General features: G+C 40.2%; 1 protein-coding gene across 2 annotated transcripts in view; it reads left to right on the top strand.

The window, feature by feature from the left end:
- The first annotated feature begins 4116 nt into the window (after positions 1-4116).
- Positions 4117-27626, top strand: part of SYBU (syntabulin) — a 45678-nt gene continuing 22168 nt past the window's right edge. Inside the window, exons 1-2 of one of the 2 annotated variants that reach the window (XM_087931632.1) lie at positions 4117-4315; positions 11327-11537. In XM_087931632.1, the coding sequence (XP_087787758.1) occupies positions 4289-4315; positions 11327-11537 (238 nt within the window). In that variant the 5' untranslated portion in view covers positions 4117-4288. Of the gene's footprint in view, positions 4316-11326; positions 11538-25579; positions 26025-27626 lie in introns of those variants that run through there. The other variant, XM_087931633.1, reaches the window with a different exon arrangement.

Here is a 27626-nt window from a genome sequence, read left to right as displayed (position 1 = left end):
CAGAAGCAACTCAGGAGCTCAGAAACATACATCAGTTTCACTTTAGTTCAGCAGGCAAGCAGAGAAGCAGTTTCATCTTCAATAGACAGACTCAAAGCTCAACATAGCTTCAGAGCCGCAGAGCTTAACATAGCTGCAGAGTTGCAGAGCTTAATATAGAGCCACGCTTAGACTATTTCTTAGTTTCAGTTTCCAGCCTAGGCTACTTCTAGTTTCAGTTTCCAAACTGTCCTCATTGGCTGATTTAGTTGCTATGCCTATTCATTGGCTGACCTTGTTACCATGCTCTATTCCAATTCATGAATATACTCTGACAATTTCTCATCCTAATGTTCATACATAAACAGGGGTGGGATTCTACCGGTTCTGTCCACCTCTGTAGAACCAGTAGCTCTGAAGAGCAGCAGACATAGAACCAGTTCTATGTCTGCTGCTGTTTTGGCCCACCCACCCGCCTGGGCTCTTACCTGACCTTTATTTCCTGCTTTCTCAACCTCAGCTGCTTTGTGCAGCATAGCTGTGGTTGAAAAAGCAGGAAAAAAGTGCTTTTTCAAGTGCTGCGCACCCACGCGCAGCGCTGCTCAGCTGTCCAGGCAGCAAGCTGATGACATTATACACGTGCACGCAAAACGCAAAACGTAAAATCACGGAACCGGTAGTTACACCGGTCGGATCCCACCCCTGTACATAAATCATACATAAACCTTGCAAAGTTTTCTAAGAACCACTGAGGACTACAGAAAGAACTGCTGATACTCTAAATAAATAAATGATACTGAGGAAGAGATGGAATGGCAATATGACACACTCATTGATGCCAGCTACTTCATTTGTCAGCACAACCTAAATGAGAAAAGATTTTAAAATGTTGATATGCACCTAAATTATTTGAGATGGGGAAATGGGTTTATTTACTCATGTTTCTCTCATCTCCCACTACAGTTACAAGACAAAGGGAAGGTGGAAGGTTTCCTGTGGAATTAAAGGTTTTGTTTTAACTGGATTTCTTCCTATATGAACCTGTACAAAAGAATGCCTCTCTCAAATCTCACGCTCAGTCATAAACAAGATGAAAAGGCGTCATGGTACAATAAAGAAAGCCAATAAAGCCTACATGGCTAAATACCAGTGTAGAAAGTTAACACCCAGCCTTCTCCTAGAAGAATGAAATATTTTGAGAAATATTTAAAAAGGCAGAATATTATATTTCCCTAAAGGAGAAACATGCTCTTGGAAAGCAGCCCCCACCTTTGTTAATAGCCCTAGCAGGACTGAGGCATCCTATGTACAAGAAAATCCTATCGTATCTACCTTCAGCTCCAGGGTGATAGGATTAAGACATGACCCTGTGGGACAAAATAGGATTATCTAGCAGCAGGGCTCACTGCATTGCAAAATTTAAGGACATTGCATCACCCAGCAAGGTTCAACCAAACTTATCTCAGACAAACTCTTAGGATTTGCACATAGCTCAGTGGGAGTCTGACAGCAGCCAATAGAATACATTTCTTGCACAGGAACAGGAAGCTCAAGGGCAAGGCCCAAGAGAGGGTATAAATAACCCTCACTCTCCACTCCGTGTGGTCAGCTGCCCAGGACCCCAAACCCATGTGGTCCTGTTCATCAATAAACCATCTTTCCAATCAGCTTCCATGGTTCCACTGTCTTTCTCTCCACTTGGAACTGAACCAGATGGATATTTCTTCCAACACCAGGTTACCTGATTTTTCCAAGAGTTTCTACCCACCCAGACTGATCCAACAGATTGGACATGATGCAAATCCCATCATCCAAGGAGTGTCAACCGGCAGGAACTGGAAGATGGGCTTTTTCTGCTGTAGCCCCTGCTTTGTTAAACATTCTCCCGTTAGAATGATCACAACCCTGTTGGCTTTTCACAACGCTTTAAAAACTTGGCTATGTCGACAGGCCTGGGACTCAGAATGTGGTTAGAGACCAATTATTTGGATTTCCCAGCTGATGTTTATACTTATTTATTTTGTGGGTGTCTTTGTTGTTTTAATGTTCATAATTTTTAGAAGTGCAAGCCACCCAGAGTCAATTGGCTGAGTTAGGAAGCTATAGAAACTGGATAAATAAATGAAAAATAAATAAATTGGGGCTAACTTCGCTGTTGCAAAAGCCTATATATTATTCCTGAAGAAAGGAAAGCCACATTTCTGGAACAGCCATTAGAGGGTACTAGAGACAAGCAGTCGGCAGAAGTGATGGCCTGTTTATACACACTTCACCGCTAAATGCCAACTATCAAGCCAATGTTAATTACCCAACCAGATATCCATCCCAATTAGGGATGGGCAGTGTTCAAAAATAATCAGTAAGAAGTGTTTCCAACCACCCTTAGCCGTTCTTTGCTATTCATTTAAAACAGTTCAACTCTTTAGCTTTTCCATGAGGTTGAAAAATATGATCAAGAATCTCATCCATTTAGTCAAATGGATTTCTTAAAGCAGGATTGTTTTTTTTCCCCAGGCTTACATGAGAAACCTGGAAAAAGAAGGTCTGTTTTAATGGAGGAGATCATTTGCTCAAGCAAGATCCAAGCAATTGTTCATACTAGTGGTGATATTCTACTGGTTCGGCCCGGTTCTGCTGAGCCAGTACCGGTGATGAACAGTGGAGACATAACCAGTTCTCTCCACCACTCAGCTGTTGGGCCTGCCCGCTCGCCCGGGCTCCCATACTCACCTTTATCCTCTACTTTTGAAGCGCAGCTGCTTTGCGCGGCACAGCAGGTGTCGTGAGGCAGCTGCTGAAGCAATCGGGAGTGCGGGCTTCCAAGAGGTGAGTTGGAATGCCTCTGTGCCTGCGCAAAGTACGTGTTTGGGATGCGCAAAATGCGTGCATACTCGCAAAGCGCACCCACCAAGCCACGCCCACCGAACCGGTGATAAAACTTTTTGAATCCCACCACTGGTTCATACTACTGTATTTGCAACTTCCCTGATGAACAAATCCTGCGCAATTGCAGCCACAATCTGATAGCACCGACAAATTACATATATAAGTAAGAATCCTTTAATGGCAAGATTACCATGGACACAACCGTGCAGTAATCCTGCCATACCTCCTTCTAGGTCTATATTTTCCCAGGGTAGCTTGCAACCTGGACTCTCCTGTCTTAAGAGTTAATCAAGCCTTACCCTGCTTAGATTCCCAGCCCAGACATGCGTAGGTGGGGGGGGCAAAAGGAGGTGTCAAAAAGTTCCCGAGGGCAGTTGCAACCTACCTTGCCTCTTTTTAATTTTGTATCATATACAGGTAGTCTTCACCTTGTAACTGTCACTGAGCTCAACATTTCTGTTGCTAAGCAAGACCTTGGTGAAGTGAATTTTGCCCTCATTTTATGGGCACGGCTGTTAAGTGAAACACTTAGTAACATGGTCGTTAAGTGAATCTAGTTTCCCCATTGACTTTGCTTGTCAGGTCGCAAATGGGGATCACATGACATCAGGAAACCGCAACTGTCATAAGTACGAACCAGTTGTCAAATGTCTGAATTTTGATCCCACAGGAATGCTGCAACTTGGTCAGTGTGAAAAAACGGTCCTGAGTCAACTGTTTCGGTACCACTATCACTAAATGAACTGTTGTAAGTCGAGGACTACCTGCATTAAGCAATTCCCCTCCCCCTCACGGACACCCCTTGCCAGGCTCCATTGCTTTCTCCCCTGCCGGGAAGCCACTGGGAAGCCAGCTACAAGGGGGGAGGGCAACCAAGAATTTAAATTGAGGGTGGGGGAAGCAAAGAAAAATGAGAGGCAGCCGCTCTGCAAGCTGGCGCCAGTTCCTTAGGGGCCAAAGCAAGTGGAGCGCGCTGCATCCCCCTTCCCAGACCGAGGACCCCCCACGCCAAAAAAAAACCCTTCACCGTTCACAGTGCACCCCCACCCTTTTTAAAAAAAATCTCAGACGGCGCCGCGTCGATAGGCGGCCGACACGACTCCCGCCTTTCTCTCTCTCTCTCTCTCTCCACCGGTGGCAGCGATCTCCCGAGCCTCGGCGGAGCCAGCAGCAGCCTACCGCCTGACGCGAGCCGATAGCCGGCGGCGGCGGCGGCGGCGGCGGAGTCGGGCTCTCCACGTGTCAGGGCGGGGCGAGCGGACGGTCGAAGGCGGGGCTGGCCGGAGCTCGGGCTGCGGAGTGCCAAGCACGGGGTGTCGGGCAGCTGGGAGCGGCTGCGGCATTGGCAGCGACCCGGTTTCTCTCTCCTCGCCCTCCTTCGCGCCAGCAGCCCGGCTGGCTGTCACCGCCGAGGCCAGGCGGGATGGGGCCCCTCAAGGAAAGCTGCAAGGTGAGAGAGCGACGGTGTGTGTGTGAGAGAGACAGAGAGAGACAGAGACAGGGACAGAGACGGAGAGGAGGAACTGGGGAGTTGGGTTTGCAGGGAGGGAGCAAAACCAGGTGTAGCCAGACCTCGTTTCCAACCCGCCCGTCTGTACGCGTATACCCACCCCTAAGCTACCTGAAGACTCGAGCCTAGAGGCACACGCGTGCCTACGGTCTTTGGAATGGGCAAACGCGTGGATATATAGTCGGAATATACCTGCTTCATCTCACCTCCCTCTACGCAAAAATGCCTTTTCCAAAAGGAGCCTTAAATGCCGGGGGCGTCTCGTTACACACAAACATATACACCCGATCGTGTTTTGTCAGCCCCTCGCCCCTCGAGGGGAGACTGCATAGGTTGGTTGGATGGATGGAGAGGGAGATTAAGTATTGGGAGGTGCTGGTGGTAGGGAATAGGGCAACGGGGCATCCTTATGTGGGGCTGGAAGCTGAACCCGATTCCCTACCCCCAACCCCCCCACCCCAGCTGAAGGTATGCATCCTTCAGGCAACCCACCCAACCTCCCCCAATAAGGAGGCTGACATCATTTTCTGTGGCTCTGCCTCTTCTGCGGATCTTTCTCTAGAATGGGTGGGTGGGATCAAGCTCAAAAATAAATAACGTCAGCCCAAAGCTCAGAAAGGTACGCGGGGTTGGGTGGGAGAAAGGGGAGTAGAGAATGAAGCTCAACATATTACATCGGCTCCAAGCTGGATTATCTCCCGCCTCTTTCCCGATGATGTGTCCCAGTCTTTTGGGATTCCGGAGTGGTGGGGAAGAGACACAGAAGGACTGTCTCTGATAATTGCGTTTTGAGTCCCTCTTCCAGCTGATGCCTAGCATAATAAATTTATTACGGTTCCTCCCCAGTGATGCTGGGCCTCTGAGTCTCTCATTCGGGGAACAGTTGTTGTTGTCTTAATGTTAATATATCTTCCTTCTTTGCATCTGACATTGGGCTTCATTTCTAAATAGATTTCTTCCCCTAAGAAAACAAAGCTAAGGTCAATTAATGTAATGTACTTTTATGTTTTCCATTGGGTTGGAAATTTATGTGGATTGACTGCAGAAGAGCTAAGGGAAGTAAGTTGATCAGATAAACTGTATAAACCCTAAGAGGTTTTTGGTCATTTGCAACCGTTCTTTTTTTTTTTTTTTTTAATAAAGTTTATTTGGGTTTTCACACACAAAATACAAGTAAAACATCTTTTTTGAAAATAGCATGGTCCCAGGTTGAACTTCTTTATACAGACACAAAACTCAATTTCATGCTCCTTTTTGTGTTCTATTCCATATCTTATACTATTCTACATTTTCTATATAGTTTTTCCCCTCTTTTAATTTTCTCAATTTTATTTTGATTATCTCATCTCAATTCAAATCATTATATTTATACTTTTGTCTGTTCTGTTTCAATTTCATATTATCTTTTCTCATTAAACAAATTTTCTCCTGTAGTTACTAATTGGAGTATGACACCTTTATATCTTTTAATTACATCCATTCAACTCTTATTTAAACTTCAATATATATCTTAAGTTTATGACCTTCAAAATAATACATAATACATAACTTCCAATCGAATTCTGCTTGGTACATTCTTATAATACACACTATATTCTTTAAAAAAAAAAAGATTGTAAATATATGTAATTATAAACCTGCATTCCATTCCAGTTCAGTTCTATCATTAATAATCATTAAAATCTTAACATCTTTAACACTTCTTTTCAATTAAATATCATACTTCCTTAAAAACACATATAATCTCCATAATTAATTTTTTCCTTATTTCTCTTCACATCTGTTTTATAAATCATTAAATATACCTTTTGTTACATTTATTTATTGACAAGCATCCCACTGAATTACAATAGCTATTTTATCAAACATTTTAATGATACATTGTTTCATAGTTTCTAAAATTATTTCTGCTTCTAATATAACCATACTATCTTATGTACCTTTGCAGAATCCCTTTTTCCATTAAGTTTTCACCCATTATCTCTAAATAGGCCCTGTTTCTCTATTTGCTTCTGTCCTTTAGAACTTCTTTTCCTTTCTTTCTTCCCTCTCATCTTCTCCCTCCCCTTTTTACCCCCTTGTCTCTCTAGTTCTAATTCTCTCTTCTGCATTTCCCTCTTCTGTTGCTTTCTGATTTTATACTTATTTTTCACTTTTTTTTTGGAGTTGTTTTTCCCAATCTTAAACTTTCCATTCTCTTTCCCCCCCTTTCCTTTTTTCCCCCATCTAAGATTACTTGTTCCTTAAAGGTGGCTTCTTCTTTGTCGCAATCTTCTTGTTCTGCAGGCATTTCTTGTTGTTTCTCATAATTCCAAATCTCCATTTCTAAAAACTGAAATACGAAGCCAAAAGAACCTCTCCCTTCTTGTGCATCTTCTTTGTACTTTTTAAGTTCCATTTTTAGTTCTTCTAAAAGTGGAGCCATTTTAAACAGTTTTAAACAACCACCTGATTGATTTTAGTCATTCATATGCAATAACCAAGAATCCAGAGATCACCAAGTAATCCAAATAGTCCCGAGTTATATCTTTTTATTTCTTTTTCGACTTTCTCTTCCTGGGGTTTTTGTTGTGATATTTCAGTTAGAATGTATCTTTTGGAAGTCTTGTTGAAATTTTGCTGTAAGTTCTTTTTTAATTCCAGGCAGTCTCCTCCCTTTCAGATCCTACCCTTTTATTCTTTTTCTCTCCTTTCCTGTTTTCAATAGCTTTTAATTATCCAGAAATCTTTATTATCCCTTTGACTTTTTATTTTCAGCATTAAATGCCTATTGATGTCAAAGTGGATTTTTTTCCAATTTCTTGCTTAACTCTCTTAGCTGTCAGTATAGGAAAAGGAGAAAACCAAATCTTTTCCCTTTTCTCTCTCCTTCACAGCTTAAAAATCTTCTTAGGGAACGTTATTGTTTTTTAACAGTTTCAATTCCAGGGTACATTATTTGTTGCTTTTGCTGTTTGATCTGATCAACCAAAACTTTCTCTTCTTATCTTCCTCCTGCACATTCTTTTCCGGTCGAGTTCTTCTTTGTGGTGGCCATTTCTGACCACTGCTGCAACCACCTTCGGGAAAGGAAGTAATGGCCAGCTGGGGAGGAGAGATGCAGCTCTCCTCAACCCTGCTGGCAGTCTCCCCCCTCTTCGCCACCTCTACGGGGTGGTTTAGCCCTGAAACCAGCCGGCTCGGGGCGCTCCAGCGGTGCACATGGATCGAAGCCTCACAGAGATGAGGTTTCGGTCTGATGCTGAAGAAGCTCAAACCAGAAGTCCCATTTGCAACGGTTCTTTTGCTCAAAGATTGACCTTCAATTAAAAGCCACATCTTCAATTGGAGCCCCTTCATGAGTGGTTCTCTGTCAAACGTTCATAACTCAGTAGATTCAAGAGCTGATCTTGGCTTTGATCATGTCAAAAGCCCCACTCCCCAAATTAGACAAAAATTATGCTTGATTTAATGAAACGTAAATGATTGATAATAATATTGTAGTAATGATACAGTGATAATAATGATAATGATTGATTGATAAATTGAATGGTTGATAAAGGAATTAATGAAATAAAGACTAACATTACAGAGCTATTACCCTGTTAGTTGCATTAACATTTGGAGATACTAGAGATGCTGTTCACCATGGCAGTCCCTGAGTTTCAGCTTGTTTCTTTATTAACCAATATGATAAACCTGTTCATGGATGCCTTTTTATGCAAATTTGTCATAATTATCGATTCTGAGTTGACTTATTAAAACATCCAGTGGCCCAATTCCAAAATTACTAATGGAATCAATGCTTAAGATCCATCTAACATCAGTTCTAGTTGACCAGAGGGAAACACCAGGCCAACCTCACCCAATCTTAAAAACGTTAAGCTGGATCAAGTGGAAAACAAAAAAAACCCTAGGTCTGGAACCTAAACTGGGGTATTGGAAAAACATTGTGAAAGCCATGGTGGACCACTTCTGTACCGCTATCGAGAAAACTGCTTGAATGTGTCAACAGGAGTCAAACTTAGCTTAAAGATTTACCTGTAAGATTATTATGATAGATTATAAACCATTTTGTTTCTACCTTTGTTTCTACCTTAGTCTCTCATGGGAATATCTAATACCGTCTTACCTGACAAACAGGTGTGTTTGTCAGAATTGGACCTCTGTCTGAATTGTCAGTCAACTGACAGTCTTGGCAGCTTGAAAATATGTAGACCAACTCCAGCAAACAAATGCTGGTTGGGGAATTCTAGAAGTTGAAGGCCACACATCTTCAAGTGATCATGGTTGAAAAACACTGAGCTAAGGAATCTTCTGTGGAACATCACTATGCACAAGCCCGATTTGTTATTTCAGAGACATCTGAAAATATTTAAGTACTGAAAGTGGCTCCTATAGATGGAAACCTCATCCTGTTTCTGAGCCACAGATGTTTTTTTTTCTCTTAGAAGAAAATAAAGTTATTGCTTTAATAAAATCATTAATTTAATTTTTAATTTTAATTTAATTATTACAATAATTAATTCACAAAAGAAGGTAGGGAACACAAAGAAATACATACTGTTACAAGCAGCGGACAAGAAAAAAAAGGAAACGAGAAATGCATATAGGAAATCATTCAGCCTAATTCTTAAACACATCGCTATTTATTGATTGTACATTGATTGATCATTCAGTTATATTAATAGAAAGGAAGTTGGTAAACTGAAAGCAAACACATATTGTTGGTCCAAAATAGTAAATTTGCAATCACATGGGCTTTTTCCAACACCCAAAGCTGGCTTATTTGCTCCCTTCACTCCTGTTCTTGATAAATTCATAGTTTTTCGTACATTGATAAATTCCAAAAGAAATAGTACACTTTTTAAACCAACATGGGATCTATCATGGAACAAAACTGATCATATGAATAAATGTATTTGTGCTTAATTTATACTTCAAATCAAATGATGTTATTTGCCAACTTTCTTAAACATTTTCTGGGATGTCCAGTAACTTAGAAGAAAAATGATAAATGAGAATCATTAAATAATCTTTAAGACTTTATTAATCAATGAATCTGTTTTTATATTGCACTTGGATATTCCAATTGTTTATTTCTGATTTCTTGGAAATAACTAATTCTCACCTTTTCAGTACTTTTTTGTATGAAAAATATAGATATGGCATCATCCAAACATGGAAAATATTGATTGTAATATGGAATTTTATCCAGTACATTTTAAACAGTTGTAAAAACAATATCCTTTAACTGAAGATGAGAACCCAATTCTAATTTTAGGCAATTCAAAAGCCACTTACAATAATTCAGATACTGGCAAAAAGTTGATTTGAAGTATTAATACCTTTAGCTGATCACAATTTCCAATATCTATAATTTTCCAACTGGGATCATTCAGGAATACAAGTTAGCCTTGGGAATAAGGATCTAAAATACATTTCTGTCCCAAATTCATGTATTTATATTTGGGTGCTGCCCATCTCCAAATCAACTCTTCACAATATAATCAATTGTAAATAGTTAAAAACACAGCACAAAATAAGTAAATAAGATGTGATATAGTTCCTCTATACCACGAGTGTCAAATGTCAGGTGACATATCACGATGTTTTTCCCCTTCATGGAGCTGGGGTAGGTATGGCTTGCATGTGATGCATCCAGCCCACTGGCCACCAGTTTGACACCCCTGTTCTATACATAATCATAGACAAAAATATGTTCAAGAAGGGATTCCATCCAACTTGTAAAACTGCCAGGTCTTTAAAGCTCTCTGGAAAATCATCAAAGTGAGAACAGCATCATGAATCTCAGTGGGCACCAAATGTACCTTCTAGCCTTTAATATAACAATGATTGGTGAATATAAAGGTGGAAATAGAGATAAACTGTCCCATAATATTGAACAAGTCACACAATAATTTCCTAATTATGACCATCATGTATGTTTATTTTAATTTAATCACATTCCATAGCAAAGTCAAAATACTGTATATTCCCCTTGATAAACTGAGAATCAGTAATGGATTATTTATTATATCATAGCTGCAAAGTAGGTTTTAAAAATCTAGAAAATTGACCTTTTTGTTAAAAAAAATGCCAACATTTAATATCTTCTCAATCCATTTTTAAAAATTAGGGATAATTTTACACAGAAGTAATAATTGAAAAAGCACCTTTGTGTTCTGACCTAGGCTTCACAAAATCATGAAGCAGATTCCTTGTCCCAACAAAACCCCTTTTTGTTTGGCTAATGTGAATTCCTACCATTCACATCCAGCAAAGTCCCAGCAAACAGTCTTTCAAGGGTGAATTACAACCACAGACCTTATCAGGCTTGGAAAGTTGCCAGGTTGATAGCTTCCAAGCACAACACTGTACAAGAAAATACTTCACAAGGAGTCTCTGAGAGTCATGAACAAATCTTCACACCAGTTAAAGGAACTAATTGTTTCCTGCAAACACCACTCCCCTTTTGCTCCTCTTTATTCCCTATGGGGGGAGCTATTCACAATCCACCTTTGCCTTTACTCCCAAGTTGACCTTTGTTCCTTAACTGTTCCCTTCTCCTGACAGGTCTGCACATATGCACATAGGGAACAAGCTCCAGCTGTTCTTCTGCCCCACTGATCTCCGACTCTGAAGGCAGTTAACTGTCAGAAGGCCCTGGCCCCATTTCTGCCTCCGACACAGAGCACTCATCAGAGCCTTCCCCAGACTACAGGACTGGCCGATGTTTCCCCCCAGCCCCCTCACTGTCTGTCGCCAGCTCTGTTGGCCGTTGGCAGGCCAAAGCACTTTGGGACAGTAGGGAGTGATCCCAACTTTCAATAGAAGAGAATACCTGTAGTTCTGATATGAACTGTGGAATTCTCTGTGCTCTTTGAGTGTAGTATTTGACTGCAGAAGTTATCCATTAATCAGCTAGGTAGCATCATCCGTATGAATGACACTACTTTCTTTTCCCTTTAGAAGGATCACAAGATGCAGGACAAGGAGTTTTGCCGCAGCCGGATTCCTCGCCTGGTACTTCGGCCTCATCTCCCCCAGCAACATTTCCAATACCAGAAAGTGTCTCCAGCATCCGAATCCCCCTTTTCTGAAGAGGAAAGCAAAGAATTCAACCCTTTAAGCTCATCTGGAGGGTCTGCCAGGACAATTAGCAGCAACAGTTTTTGCTCAGGTATTAAAGAAAGAATGTACATCAGTTAGGATAAATGGTTGTTTTTATAGTATCATCATTGAATGGTCTCAGTGATCTTCTAATTCAGCTCCACCCCCACCCCCCCATGCAACTTTCATTTACTGTGTTCCCTGAAAATATGACCTACCCTGAAAATAAGCCCTAGCTTGATTTTTACATGTGCACTCAATATAAGCCCTAACCCCCTAGTTAAGACCCTGCCCACTCTGGGGTGCATGGAGTGGGGTGAGGCACAGAGGTAAAAATTAAACTAGGGTGGGGATGGGGGAGTGAACTGCCCTATTTACCAGGCCTTGCACACCCCAATACCTGCCTTGCAGACCCTCTTCTCCTGCTTGCTTGTATGTGTTGCCCCCAAACTCTGATCCAGAGCTCTGTTATCGGCTGCAGAGGACTTTCTGGAAGGCCTCTGATGGCAAAACCAAGTCTAGCGGCGATGTGTGCGAGTAGCGGCAAGTGGCCAACAGAAGAAATGGACCTGCAGCCATGAGGTGAGTCAGTAATTAGACATCCCCCAAAACTAAGACCTGGTGCCATTTTTGGTGGCAAAAAAATATAAGACCGGGTCTTATTTTCAGGGAAACATGGGTATATATGTCAGGCTTCTCCTATCTTGCTCATTTAGAAAGAAAGAGCCTTCAACTAAGTTCATAGTGAAAAGTTTACTTTTACTAAAGCCAAATGGTTACAAGACAGGGAAAAGGCCTGATCTGAGGTTTGTGTGTGAAATCTGTCTACTTACTTTCCCCTTTCCCTGGTTCTCCCTCCCCCATTACCTCCCTAGTGTACAATTAAATTCAAACAGGTTGTTTTGGTAATGGTCTTGATGCTTGGAGGGTCAGCACTGGTCCACATTCCAGACTTGTGACCTCGGGTTGTCTGACCAATGTCTCTGGTGGGCACTTGCAGTGGTTTCAGTTTCTGGTTTACCCCCCTCACTCCACCCTCCCCGGGGTCATGGCAATCTGTCATTAGCAAAACAGGAATGAGGTAAAGCAGGATGACAGCACTGACAGTTGTCCTCTCTCCTCCACTTGGGATAATCTGTACATCATCGGTTATGAATTTATCAAACCTCCATTTATCAAACCTCCATGTCTAAGTATGGGTAGTATTCTCTTCCTGTCTGGAGTTCGGTGAAGCATCTGAGACTTTCAATGTTGCTAACAACTGTTCAAAGTTATGGTTGAACTCCAACCATCTACTCACAACCTGGTTTTGAGGTTCCAATGTTCTCCCCACTCCCACCCCACAGTCACATGACTGTATTTTCAACACTCAGCAACCAGCCTGCAGTTACAGCTGTTTGCAGTGCCTTATGGTTACATAATCATAATTTACAATGGTTTTGTCAAAAAAAACCAGCATTTACTTCCAGTTTCCAACATAAAACTCCTCATAGTGATAAATGGGTTTGCTTAACAACCATCATGTTCACTTTATGACTACCACATTCACTTAATGACCACTGCAATAAAAGTTATAAAATCAGGTCTGATCACGTGACCTGCTTTACAAATGTCATAATTTATGATGGTTTGCAGGGCTCCAATATGGTCATAAATTGAGGATGACCTGTATGGAATTCATTATCAAAAGATAAACTGATGATCATTATTAAAAACTGGTCTTTATAACAGTGAGAGAAAATAATCTTTTTTCCACATTATACAATTTGCTAGCCATTCTCGCACATGTTTAAGTATAACCAAGTGCTATTAATGTTGCTGTGGTGGGTATGGCCTGTATAAAACACTCATTTCATAGAAAGGAAAACTGGTCAAACTATTTGTCAAATCAAGTAATTTGTCTAGGAATACATGCCAAAAGTTAAGAGCAGAGCCCAGAGATGCAGACCAACAACCATCCATTTGCGCAACTATTGCCCATCTATGAAATGTATTTCATAGAAAGAAAGATGTGTAAAGAAGTTGCTCAAAATCTTGATTGCACAATAGAAATGAGATTTGAGCCTCAAAACTGTAGACAAGGATCTTCAAACTTGGCAAGTTTAACACTTGTGGACTTCAACTCCCAGAATTCCTGAGCTAACATGACTGGAGGAAGAATTCTGGGAGTTGAAGTCCACAAGTCTTAAAGCTGTCAAGTTTGAAGACCCCCTGCTGTAGACCATCTCTTTGAATGCACAGGTCTTTCTCTCATTTGTGTGTTCTTCCCTAAACACACACTACCAATACATCTCTGATAGGTATTCAAACAAGCATATGTAGAACTTTCCCTTTTCCTAACCTAGGTTTCTCAGCTACTTTTTCCCATTCCACTGAATCAACTTCTTCCTTGTCTTCACATTTTTATAGGATCGTCTGCTTTCTTTGAGATTCCTCCTAACCAAATGGTGGCAGTGGAGTCTATTTTTCTCTTTTCCCGGATGATAAGAAATGGTCCAAATGTTAGGTTGCACATATATTTTTTTTCTTAGTGAAATGAGAAAGGTCCACAGCTTCATACTTACCATGTTGCTTTCTCCCCAAAATAGAAAACTATAAAGGATTTGGTGATCATGAATAGACCAGCCTTAACCAACCCATTCTAGATGTAAGGAAGTGGGTATTAACTGAGAATCCTAGGAGTTGAAGGCCACAAGGCCAGTCATGAAGGATCAAGGTCACACATTAGTTTCAGTTCAGAAGATTTGTTGTTCAATCTTGTACCCAAGAATCTAGTCAACTAATGAGCAGTACTTAATTGGTGCCAGATAAAGGTCAATTATATTCAAGAGGTGTTGAATTTGGATCATTTGTGGTAACATAATGACTCTAGGTCGATGACTCACTTAACTCCTCCCTAGCTCTGCCTGCTTTTCTCCTACACATATCAACTACAGTAGAGTCTTTTTAAAACTCCAGAAGGCCTGGGAAGGGATGTCCACATAAGGGTAAATATGCAAAGGGGCAGGACTTTGATTATACAATTGCATCCACCATCTTGGTCTTTATGCCCCCACAGATACGCCTCCCTAGAGACAAAACATTTGCTTGTCTATACTCCTCCAGATTCTTTTTTCATTGCATTTTTGCCATTCAGTATCTTTTTCTACGTAGTTTTTCACCCACTGATGCCAATGGCCTACTTAATGAAACTATGAATAATAATAATAATAATAATAATAATAATAATAATAATAATAATAATAATGATGATGATATCCGGGGTATTGTGTTCCACAAACTGACAAAGTAATACCCCAGATATCACGATTGTGGATCATTGACATTGCCATACCTGGTGACAGCAGAATCACCGAGAAACAACTTGAAAAAGTCACCAGATATCAGGACTTGAGAATCGAACTGCAGAGACTCTGGCATAAACCAGTGCAGGTGTTTCCAGTGGTACTCAGCACACTGGGTGCTGTGCCTAAAGACCTAGGCAAGCCCTTAAAAACAATTGGTGCTGATAAGATCACCATAGGTCAGCTGCAGAAGGCCACCTTACTGGGATGTGCTCGCATAATCCGCCGATACATCACGCAGTCTGAAACACTTGGGAAGTGCTCGACTAGTGATTTGTGATATGAACCCAGCATGGTTATCTCATCTGCTGTGTATATTATCATTTTAGTGAATGATGATGATGATGATGATGATGAAGATGATGAAATAATTATTCAAATGTTACTTTAACTGGTTAACCAGGATGATTAGGGGACTGGAGACTAAAACATATGAAGAACAGTTATAGGAACTGGGTATGGCTAATCTAGTGAAGAGAAGGACCGGGGAGACATGATAGGAGTGTTCTAATATTTGAGGGGCTGCCACAGAAAGGAGGGGCTCAAGCTATTTTCCAAGGCACCCGAAGGCCAGACAAGGAATAACAGATGGAAACTGAACAAGGAGAGATTCAACCTAGAAATAAGGAGAAACTTTCTGACAGTGAGAACAATCAACCAATGGAATAGCTTGCCTTCAGAAATTGTGGAAGCTTCATTGGAGGCTTTCAAGATGAAACTGGACTGCCATTTGTCAGAAATAGTGTAGGGTCTCCTGCTTGGGTATGGGGGGCTAGACTAGATGATAACAGATAACAGATAATCAGAGTTGGAAGGGACCTTGTAAGTCATCTAGTCCAACCCCCTGCCCAAGCAGGAGACCCTACACCATTTCTGACAGATGGGAGTCCAATCTCTTTTTAAAAGTCTCAAATGATGGCGCTCTCACAACTAGATGACTTACAAAGTGCCTTCCAACTCTGTTAATCTGTTAAATTGAATGATCAATATCATCAAAAATTTACTTTTTATAGAGTCACTCGGAGCAATTGTTCCATTCTTTGCCAATTAAACTTATGGAGAATCAGTTGGTTTGGTGCGTAATAACAATCATTTAGTTTGCCAAAACATGTTTCCCAAGAGGCACAGTTTGTTATTACTTTCTTCTTCCAATTGCTGTTATGCTTCAGTACCTGCAGTAGAGCTAAAATCAGTGTTGATGAGATGTTCCGTTGGCTAAAATCGTGTGTTGCTGTTTGAGTTGGTAGACAATTATTTTAAAATCTGCCTGAAAAGATGGCATACCTCTTTCATAAATATTGCTGGGTTTTACACACTGTCGACAGCTGTTTGATGTTCTTTGGTCACACTGTATAAAATATGTGAGTTATCCAGCCTTCATCAGCTTAATAGATTCCAGATTGCCCTTCCTGGCTGAGGGATAAAGGTTGCTGTCCAAGCGATCAGAAGGGCATCAGGATGGAAGGTATTACAAATTTCTGGTTTTATAATCTGTTAATGCTGCTTAACCTATTTAACTCATTAATATTGATGGTCCACCAGAAACAAACTCTAACCCATGTATGAGTCAATGATCAAATCTGTCAGCATAGATGATTCTGGTAGCTGTCATGTGCAAATGAGAGAATATCCTTCTCTTCTTTGTAGATGGTTGGAAGAGTTCTATGAATTCAGTTTCTGAAAGGTGCTTTAGAACATGATCATACCTGTCAGTAGCATATTTAAAAATGTATAACTGTGGAAGGTATCCTTGTGTTCTTGCAAAAAGCTCAACTGCGTTGCAAATAGATGCTTGTTTGAATTCCCAGGTCTTCAAAGCTCATTTTGGAGATTAGAATCAAATTTCTACATAGCCTTAAGGTTTAGGCAAGGATGGGGAATGAATGGCTCCCTGGCTAGTATTTAATGTCCAACTTCCAGCAAACCTAACCAACATGTTAGAAACAGGAAGGATGAGTTTATATTTCAGTGACATCAAGAGCACTACAGGTTGCCCAGTGCTGGATTAGTGGATTAGAACTGGAGAATGCCTAGTTCAATCCAGCTTCACCATGAAGTTTACTGGGAGAATCTCCACCTCACCTGCCTTACATGGTTGCTATGAGGATTAGTTTGGAGATAAGAGCATTATGTGGTATCTTGAGATACTTGAGGATAAACTGAAAGATATAACATATACATGGGACAAGGCATTTTTCTATAATAAAAATTTAGCAAGGAATACTGGCTCCATACAAGTAAGATTTGGAAAGGCTTGCCAAAGGAGAAGATATGACAAAGTAGAAGTCACTCTTTAATTATGTATGTTGCAAGTATGCATAGTTTTCTATCCCTTTAATTACAATGGCTTCTGCCAAAGAATGTAAGAGTGAATAAAGGTGATGGAAATTCCAAGTCGCTACAGGAATTGTTCATAAAAAGCAATGGCTATTAAATAGTTTCTGGTAGTGGAAATGTGTGCTAGATAGAACTAGCCAAACATTGCATCTAGTACAAAGTTGTTTGAAGAAAATGCTTACCTTCTCAAAGAGTTCATCCCAGGCCTGGTGACTGTTTAGCTTTCTGAATTTATGCAAACCAGTTCAGATCAAATGAGTCTAAACCAATTCAAACCGAACTGGATGCTTTCCACACTAATATTTTAAAGATCATAATTAATATAAATCAAAGCTGGTCCAATCAGAGATTTGTTCTGAACTGATTTAGACATCTAAATTTTCCAAATCAATACGAACATTCTAACTTAATCAAATGTCATTAATTCGATTCCATTATAGCCACCTATTTTTCAATACTCCGGTATAGAAAATATATTGCAAGTAATGCTTTTTTTTAGTATTCTATGAAATTCAAACTAGGATAACACTATTTCCAGAACACATACCATTTGACTTTGAATCAATATAGATCATGTATTATAAAATTATAACAGAAAAGCCAGTGGTGGGATTCAAATTTTTTTACTACTGGTTCTGTGGGTGTGGCTTGGTGGGCGTGGCAGGCGAAGGATACTGTAAAATCTCCAGTCAGAGGTGGTATTTGCCGGTTTTCCAAACTACTCAAAATTTCTGCTACCAGTTCTCCAGAACTGGTCAGAACCTGCTGAATACCACCACTGAGAAAAGTATACTTGATGAATATGAACAAAGTTCATGCATAAGCATAACATGATAAAACTTGCAAAAGGTTTACTATAGCTTCAATCCAGAGGTACACAGAAACTAAAATTAAGATTACTTAAAACATACAAAATTATACAGACAGATGTGTTATAAAAATATGGGAAAATCATGTCATTCACTCCCAGTGTTGATAATTATTCCAGATAGTAATGTGTCTATGACAGAATGCAAGTTGTTTGTTTATACTTTGAAATTTGTTAGTTAAATAACACATGATGCTTTTAGCCAGTGAATGGAATATTTATCCTAGATTAACTCATCACAGTTCTAGAATAAAAGAAATATTTTCAGTTGCTAAGCAATGTTATATAACCTGCCTTTGTATCTTCCAGAATATAGGGCTGCATTGCCCTAGGTATTTGTATAATACATGGAAGTAGTTCTAAATTTTAATAGGAGAAGAACAGGCTGAGCTGGAGGGCAGGGTTAAATGTGTCATGAGTTCAGAACATTTTACACTCCCACAAGAGACCTAAGTCTAGCTCCCTCCCTCATAAATTCTATTGACCCTTATCTAGTGCCAATTTAGCTTTGACTGTTACTTACCAGATTCTTATGTATTTGTTATTAGTCACGAAGTCATGTCCGACCCATAGTGACCCCATGTCAACATTTCTCCAGGCCTTCCTGTCCTCTACCATCCCCCAGAGTCCATTTAAGCTCACGCTGACTGCTTCAGTGACTCCATCCAGCCATCTCATTCTTTGCCATCCTGTCTTCTTTTGCCCTTAATAATTCCTAGCATTAGGCTCTTCTCTAGTGAGTCCTTCCTTCTATTCAGGTGGCCAAAGTATTTGAGTTTCATCTTCAGGATCTGGCCTTCTAAAGAGCAGTCAGCATTGATCTCCTTTAGGACTGATCAGTTTGATCACCTTGGAGTCCAAGGGACTTCCAGGAGTCTTCTTCAGCACCATAGTTCAAAGGCCTCCAATCTTTGGTGGTCATTCTTATGTATAGATAGCAATAGTAACCTTTTCTGTGCTTTAAACTAAGTGAATCCTCCTGGTTATTTTTGCCTAACAATTTTAGCATCACACGTTGTTGTCTGATCTGTATCTTGTGCTAATTCAGCCCTAGTCCTGAGGATATGGCTTCAGGCAATGCTTTGTAAAGGAAGTAACACTGCTGAATTCTGTAATTGAATGTTTGCTTGACACACATTTTATATCTGTTCTTTGGCAGGTAGGTGACCTCGTAAGTAACTGTGGCCTACATACAAAAAAAACAAAAATAGGATTGGCTTGCAAAATGTTGTTCATGAAGATGTTTATAGGTAGAATTTAGCATTTTGAATAAAGTCCTCTACCTGTCCCCAGCCTGTTAACCAGGGGTGGGATACGACAGGGTTAACTACCGGTTAGGGATTTACGAGCTTCCCTGCACGCTGTGAGTCATGCACCTGTAAATCTGTAAGCGTACCTGTAAGTTGCCAAGGTTGGAGACCCCTGACCTGGATGAAGTTTCTGAATAGGCTTTGGTTTAAAGGATGCTTCTGTACATCCAGAATTGGTGTGTGCTGCAGAAGAGTTGATGTTCTGGTTTAATCTGTTTTTAGATGGTTTCTGTTCTGCTATAATGCTCTGATCACACAATGTGTCCACAGCTGAAACTTGATGCCAACTTTCTTGGCATCATCGCTGAGGCTCAGCTATGCTGCAAAAGAGATGTTGGTGGAAGGAACTATGCTACAATATACTTGTTTGGGTGGGAAGTGGGGGAGAAAATGCCCATTTTGCCCATTCTCACTGCATGTGAATCCCATTAACTAGATTTGAGCAGACCCTTTCCAGCTGGGTATGAACATTCTGTAAAACTGAACAAATAGGAATTTGATACTCTACTACCTCTGCCGCCCCTTTTCCACCCTTAGGTTTGGATTTCAGCTGCAGGATTCATATGTCAAGCTGAGAAAAAACATTCACCAGAAACATTTAGCTGGCTCATTCACTTCAGATTATTTTCAATATTAGTTCTGTTTTAATCATAAGTTGCACACCACTTTGGAATCATTTTTCATGTAGATTGAGGCATATTGGCTACCTAAGTTTTAAGATAGCTGTTCCAAATAGATGAAATAAAAAGGAAATTCTAAATTTCTACTCATTTTGGAAAAATTAAGCTATTTACCTTAAGGGATCCAGAATGAGAAAACAAGACACTAAAAAAAATGTATTTAAATATTCCAGCACTATAATATTGTGTATCAGATCCCTAAGCCTATTATTAGTCTATCAGAGATATACAATATATTCTTTGTTGTGCTGTGTTCATTGTCTTGCAGATTAGTAATTTAATTTTAGTGAAGTAGTTGCACCTCAAACATAGCATGCAATCTGATGCCTAGTGAGTACACGAGCTTTACTTAATTAAATATTATACAGTACATATTGCAAAAAAATTGGTTTATAGCAATATATGGACACACGCATTTGCTAGAGCTGCACAGAGAGAGTCCTTGTTTAGCAACTTCCTCATATCTCAATCATTCATAGTTACAATGGTGATGAAAAAATAACTTTGCCACCAGTCCTCTCATTTAAACCTTCCACAGGTCTGTAAAGCAAAGGGAAGCAGAAGTAAGATCACAAGCACAGTTACAATTTCACTTAGCAACAACTTTGCTTAACTATTCGGTTGCCTGTTCTAATTCTAGTTGCTAAACCTATTTATCCAGGGAGATTTATAGCAATAGCACTTAGACTTATATACCACTTCACAGTGCTTAACAGCCCTCTCTAAGCGGTTTACAGAAGCAGCATATTGCCCCCAACAATTTGGGTCCTCCTTTTACCAACCTCAGGAGGACGGAAGGCTGAGTCAACCTTGGGCCTGGTCAGATTCGAACTGCCAAATTGCAGGCAACTGGCAGCCATAAGAAGTAGCCTGCAGTATTGCATTCTAACCACTGCACCACTATAGTCATTTATAGTTATTTTTAAATCAATTATATTCAATAAATAGAAGAAAGTACGTGCAAAGCAACTGTGTGTTCTAGAGCAAGAGAATGAAGGTGATCAAGGTACAATTTTGTCAGAACGTATACTGTGTGTTGAAATAAATCTGTGGAGGGATTGACTTATCCCCAAGCAATTTAAAAAAATGTTAAAACCAGTCCTGGTTGAAGTTTTCTGAGGCAGATAGACCACAAATGGTTCCAGAAGACAACATGCAGCTGTATTGTGGGATGTAGCAAACATGCTCCGTCCTGCCTTAGCCATGAAATCCAGCTGGGTGACTTTGAGCCAGTCACTCTCTGTCAACCCAACCGTAAAAAAAGGAGTAGTAGAAACTGGGGCGGAGTTAAAAGAGGGATCAGCCTAGAATCCCTACATAGTCTCAAGCATGAGACAACTTGAATCCAACTCCCCTTGAATTCCATTGGCCCTTATCTAACTCCAAGCAGGTGGTAACTGTTAATTGAGAAGATTCCTCTGAATAGACAGTTTCGGAATAAATCAATTTAATTGGACCTTCACATGTGGATCTTTTGTACCAGACACCAACCCACCTCATAGCATAGTTGCTGTGAGGAAAATAGGAAGAGGAAGGTGTACAGGTAGTCTTCGACTTAAAAGCACAATTGAGCTCCGAATTTATGTTGCTAAGTGAGAAATGTGTTAAGTGAGTTTTGCCCCAGTTTACGATCTTTCTTGCCACATTTGTCACGTGAATAACTGCGGTTGTTAAATTAGTTACATGGTTGTTAAGTGAATCTTGCTTCCCCATTGACTTTGCTTGACAGAAGGTCACAAAAGAGGATCATGTGATCCCAGGACACTGCAACTATCATAAATACCATGTGAACTAAAAAAATACTTCTTTGGTCTTTTTAGTTGCCAGCAGAAGGGGAGTGGGGGTGGGGGAAACAATGCATTCCTTAAATGCTTCAGATAATCAGATAATGTCTTTGTCTTTCACTGATCCATTAAAAGATGGCATCTTTTACAATAGAAATATGTTAGTATTGGATCAGAGGTGGTACTCAGGAGGTTCTGTAGAACCAGTAGCGGAAATTTTGAGTAGTTCGGACAACCAGCAAATACCACCTCTGACTGGCCCTGCCCCCATCTATTCTCTGCCTCCCGAGTCCCAGTTGTTACCCTGCCCAGGAAAACGGAGCTGGAAAGCAGGTTAGTGGGGTGGGGGTTGGGAATGGCCATTTTGCAATAACCTTCCCCTGGAGTGGGGAGGGAATGGGGATTTTGCAGTATCCTTCCCCTGCTACATGGAGAGGGGGAGGGGAGGGAGTGAGGGATGGGGGGAGAGAGAGAGAGAGAGATAATGTGTGTGTTTTTTATATTTTATATCATTTTAATTGATATTGTGCATGTTTATACCACCACAGAAGAACTCTGGGCATGGGCGGTCTGCAAATTAAATCAGTCAATTAATAACTTGTGAAGCTGCTATGCTGCTATTCTGAAGAAAGCCATTTCAGGAATCCTTCTCATCATGTCATCTAAATACTGACTTTTTTAAAAGCAAGGCTTTTGAGGGGTGAATTTATTTGCTGTATACCTCATTGTTTTAAACCTGCAGCACACAGATACGTTTCCGGTAAAAATTCATTGATAAAAATGTGCCATTGAGCTAAGATTTTGTGAATGCTTTAAAAGCTAAGCCTTGTTAATTTAGCAGGTCTCCCAGTTAATATTCTAGAGGGAGGCCATACATAAATTCAGCCTTTAAGCCGCTGTGTGTCACCTGCATGACTGATTTTTTTTGGGTGGGGGAGGGGGTAGCATGAGTTCTTCTGATAAGTGATTATCCCCCATGCTGGTTTCGTGTGTGCCTATTTGGGAAGCCAAGCCAGTGACCTTGACTTCTGTCTTCATCTGTTTGGCTCATCAATCATCCTATCAGTTATGCATCCTTTCTCCCCCCCCACCCCACCTGTTTTCTTTTCTACACATAGGAATCAAGTCAGAGTTTTGAAAACAGGATCCAGCCGAAATGCTAGAGCAGCGTAAAGCTAATTCCTTTAAGCCAAACCACTGTTGTGTAATGAGAATTTTTTTTATTAAGGCACATTCAGTTTACTTAGGAACAAACCTAAGGGACTGGTGACTTATTTCATTCCATTTTTAAAAACTTCTTCAAGGGAGTTGTTTTATCTTGTCACCAAGAAATAGGAAAGAGCAATAATAATTTATCTTTACAATTGAATGGTGGACAGCACTTCACTAGATGTAGCCACCCAACATAAAACAAACCTAGGGAAGGGAGACTAACTATGTCTGCTAATATTTTTTATCAAGCACTGTGAAAACCTCTGGCAAATATTTATTGATCCATAAAAAACGTGGACCACTTTCTGTCAAAAAGCAATCTCTTACAGCTCAACCCACTTCACCTGTTGTGGGGAAAATAGGAGAAAGATTCACCGCTTTGAGTTACTTATACAAAAAAACAAACATGGATTTAAAAAATTCTAATCTAAAATCTGAAACCCTCATTCCTATGAGTTTCTTTTCTTCTTGGCAAATACTGATCTTTATTTAAAATAGGCATGGCTGACCTGCCATGAAAGAATTTATCAAAAAGCAGGATAAAAATGGGATAAATAGTATATTAAAACTCATAATAATAATTGTTGTAATGCTGATAGAGACAAAAGTTTTCGTGAAGCTGTGGCCTCAAATCTTGGGGGGCTGAGTCATCAGGGGAAAAAAAAGAGAGAGAGAAGTCCATGCTAGGTTGCTCATCAGAGGAAGTCCATCCCAAAGCTGAGGTGCCACAACATAGAAATCACTTTTTGGTATCCTCCTTTGGAAGAAAAAAAACATTTTGTACTGTAATTTTTCAATTCCCTTTAACAATCACACGAGGAACATGATGAAACCAAATATTTCATCCTGTTGAATCAGATCCATGAATATCAACCGGCAGTCAGAAGACATGATGAAAATTCTTTAATTTCACAACATATAGGCAAATTTAGCCATAGTTTCCATTGGGATAATGTGACCATCCTAGACCATGTGCTTCAATTTTAGGCCAAGTCCTAAAATGTCAGGGTATTTCTACAAGCCTGCAGTCTGACAAACCAGCAATCAGTAGACACATAGACATTAACAGCATCTATAGACTATGCAAAAGAGGCAATCAACCAGCCCTAAAGAGAAAAAGACTCCACCACCTCTCCACCAGTAATCAGCACTCAGAACAGCATGGATTAATTCCAACTTCAGACCAACAATGAAATTAACAATACCTCAATCAAAAAACTGCCAAACGGCCCAACCAAAGAATCAGACCGCCCCTAACCACACAGACAGGCAAGTTACCAGGATATAAACTGACAGCAAACAGCACTCCTTACTACCGGAGCACTGATGATGTTACCTAGTTAGGGTAATGAATTGTCTTCAAGGAAACAAGCAAGCTCAGAGAGCACCAAGGACCCCCTCATGTCAACCCAGAGCTACAAATATTCTCCTTTATTAGGTTGCTTGCAAATCTGAGATACACACAGCTTCTGCCCCTGTGTATGTAAGGCTGGTTGTTGTTTTTTTTAAAATTTCAACAGACTGATTTTCCTTTAACTCACCCTACCTCAATCTGGGATTTTGCGACCTCTTTTACCAGTGTTGTTAAGTAAATCACTGCAATTGTACCACGGTTGTTAAGTGAATCCAATTTCCCCCATTGACTTTGTTTATCAGAAGTTGGCTGGGAAGATTGCAGATGGCAATCACATGACCCCTCCCCCCCATTCTGCAGCTGTTTAAATACATGTCGGTTGCCAAGCAACCAAATTTTGATTTTGTGACCATGTGGATGCCGGTGAAAGCATTGTAAGTGCGAGGACCTGTCATAAGTCATTTTTTTCAGTGCTGTTGTAACTTTGAATGGTTGCTAAAAATGATTATTTAGCCACAGTTGCGCAGTGGTTAGAATGCCGTACTGCAGGCTACTTCCGCTGACTTGCAATTTGGCAGTTCGAATCTTACCAGCGTCAAGGTTGGCTCAGCCTCCCATCCTTCCAAGGTCGATAAAATGAGGACCTAAATTGTTGGGGGCAATATGCTGACTCTGTAAACCGCTTAGAGAGGGCTGTAAAGCACTGTGAAGCAGTATGTAAGTCTAAGTGCTACTGCTATTATAAGTCAAGAAATACCTGTATGCATTTTACCACATCTTAGTTTGAGGATTAAGGATGTAGGAACTGATTTTCTGTAAACCTATCAGTAGACAAGACCTGGACTGTCTCTGTTATTATCTTGAAATCATGACATCAGAGGAATGGGAGTGGAGAAAATAATAGCATGTCTTTAATTCCATGAGAATTGAGGATGTGGAAGGGCTTGTTTTGCTAAGAGGTTAATTTAAATGCTTTCTGTCATAGCCACCAGCCATGTTAGAGCAGATACTAGTTAGGAACTGTTTGTAACTGATGGCCTGGTTGGAGGGAGGAAAAAAAGGAGGAGGGAAAACATTCTGTGCTGTCCAAAATTATGTGCTGCCAAGTTGCACGAGCTGCAAGTTGGCAGATTTCTTTCTTCCTTTCTTGTAAAAAAAAAAAAAAAAAGTATGCTGTGAACTAGCAAATAAAACTGGGAAGCAGGAAGTGATCCTATTAAGTTCACGGCATGCTATCATCCCTCAGTCTTCTCCTTCCCTTTCCCCAACTGATTTTCTGCAAAACTTTGGTGGTATGTTTAGCCAGGCGTTACTCTGAAGGACAAAGTTATCTCTGGTTACATTTTCTTTCGTTCCCACTTGTGACTGAGGCTCTGACTTCACAATTTCGTCATTGTCATTTCGAAGCTTCTAGAGATAAGTCATTCTCCATTTTGAGATAGTGCATGTTAGCAAGTTGGGGCCAAGTGGTAAGATCTGGCCATTAACTTAAGAGGTTTGGAGAGAAAGTTTTCAAGAATCACTTGAGAGTCAACCTGTGGGGGCAGCCAATTGCTCATCATGATTTATTGGGCAGTCACTTAGGAAGCTGAAAGTGTGAAGGCGCTGTGGCAAGAGGGATGTAAGCTGGTCACAGGAGCTTTTGAATGGAGATCTTGGCAAATAATGGTAAGCTTGCATTGGGGTAAAGAACATTTTCATTGGTGTAAAATGTCTTTGTGGATCTAAAGAAAGAGATTCTGCTCAGTAAGTAAGTTGCAATGGCTGATTTTATATTTTATTTTGATCATAAACTCAGTAGCTTTAAGGAAAGCACATTTTTTGCTGATGTTGTTATTCCCTTTTTTTGTGCTCTGCAGTTTCCATTAATGATTGTCTTTATTACAGGCCTCTTGGAAGGCATACTGAAAATTATATTTCCAACTGCATGAGTATTCAAAAGGGGTTGCTTAATTGCTAAGTAAAATCATGTATAATTGTTAATCTGTTGGTATTACATTTTACTGCATGTTTTTTTAGCAAACTTTGTTTGAGTGCCCAGCAGTCTCTATATCTACCTATCCGTCCATCTATGTATAAATGAATTTCAGTTCAGTCAACTTTCTTTCTTTTTCGTTTAACAGTCAGCATAAATGTAGACTTCATTTAACAGAGAATTAAATTGAAGCTGAAGTTATTTCAGAACTTGGACTTCATATATGTCCAGTCCATTACCAATACAAGAAATCTGCTACTGCTTCCATCTGTCAGGTGTTCATTTACCCCGCACTTAAAAAACCCACAACTTTTGAAGGGTCTGCTGTTTGAGCAGCCTGTGGTTAATCAAAGCCACATTATATTGATTTAGCTTCTAAGCAGTTGTGTGACAAAGATAGTCTTTCTACTTCTTGGAGCAAAAACAAACTTGCTCTTACAATTCAACAGACTTTTTAGAGAGGAATTTTTTGTGTTATGGATTGGGTGACTTCATTCTAACCTCGGACCCCAACCCACCCAAAAATATTGTTATTACAGGTAGTCCTCATCTTACAACCACAGGGAAATTCTGGGGCCAGAATTTTCATTGCCAAGCAAGGCAATTGTTAAGTGAGCTGCATCCAATGTTCAACTCTTTTTGCCATGGTTGTTAAGCGATCACTGCAGTTGTTAAGTGAATCATGTGGTTCTAAGTTGACTTGGCTTGTCGGGAAGGTTGCAAATGGTGATCATATGACCCTGGGACACTACAACCATCATGAATAGATGCTGGTTGCCAAGTACCCAAATTTTGATCATGAGATCATGGGGAATCCTGCGATGATTGTAAGTGTGAGGACCAGTTGTAAGTCATTTTTTTTCATTACTGTCCTAACTTTGAATGGTCACTGAACAAAGGGTTGTAAGTTAAGGACTACTAATACATAGCCCTGAACCCAATGCTATATAAAACAATTGATCAGAATTCACATTTCTGCTGAAGTGTTTTTATAGAGACTGGTAGTATTTTAAATTCTCAAATAGTGTAGAAAGTTAGCACCTGCACTCACCCCTCTCCTAGAAGAATGAAATATTTTAGGAAATATTAAAAAGGCAGAATATTATATTTCCCTAAAGGGAGAAATGGAGAAACATGCTCTTGGAAAGCAGCCCCCATCTTCCTTAATAGCCCACAGCAGATGTCAGCACTTAAGAGTTAAAGAGACAGATAGCTTTATTCATAAGCAAATACCCTCACCCAAGATCCAACAAAGGCAGAATTAGCCCTCAGCCACAGTAAGAATTGCCCAATGC

The sequence above is a fragment of the Pseudonaja textilis genome, chromosome 3 (assembly GCF_049901715.1).
Source record: "Pseudonaja textilis isolate UNSWEBS1 chromosome 3, rPseTex1.2, whole genome shotgun sequence".
Classification (NCBI taxonomy): domain Eukaryota; kingdom Metazoa; phylum Chordata; class Lepidosauria; order Squamata; family Elapidae; genus Pseudonaja; species Pseudonaja textilis.
Note: the sequence above shows the minus strand (reverse complement) of the source record. Positions and strands in the feature narration are given on the sequence as shown.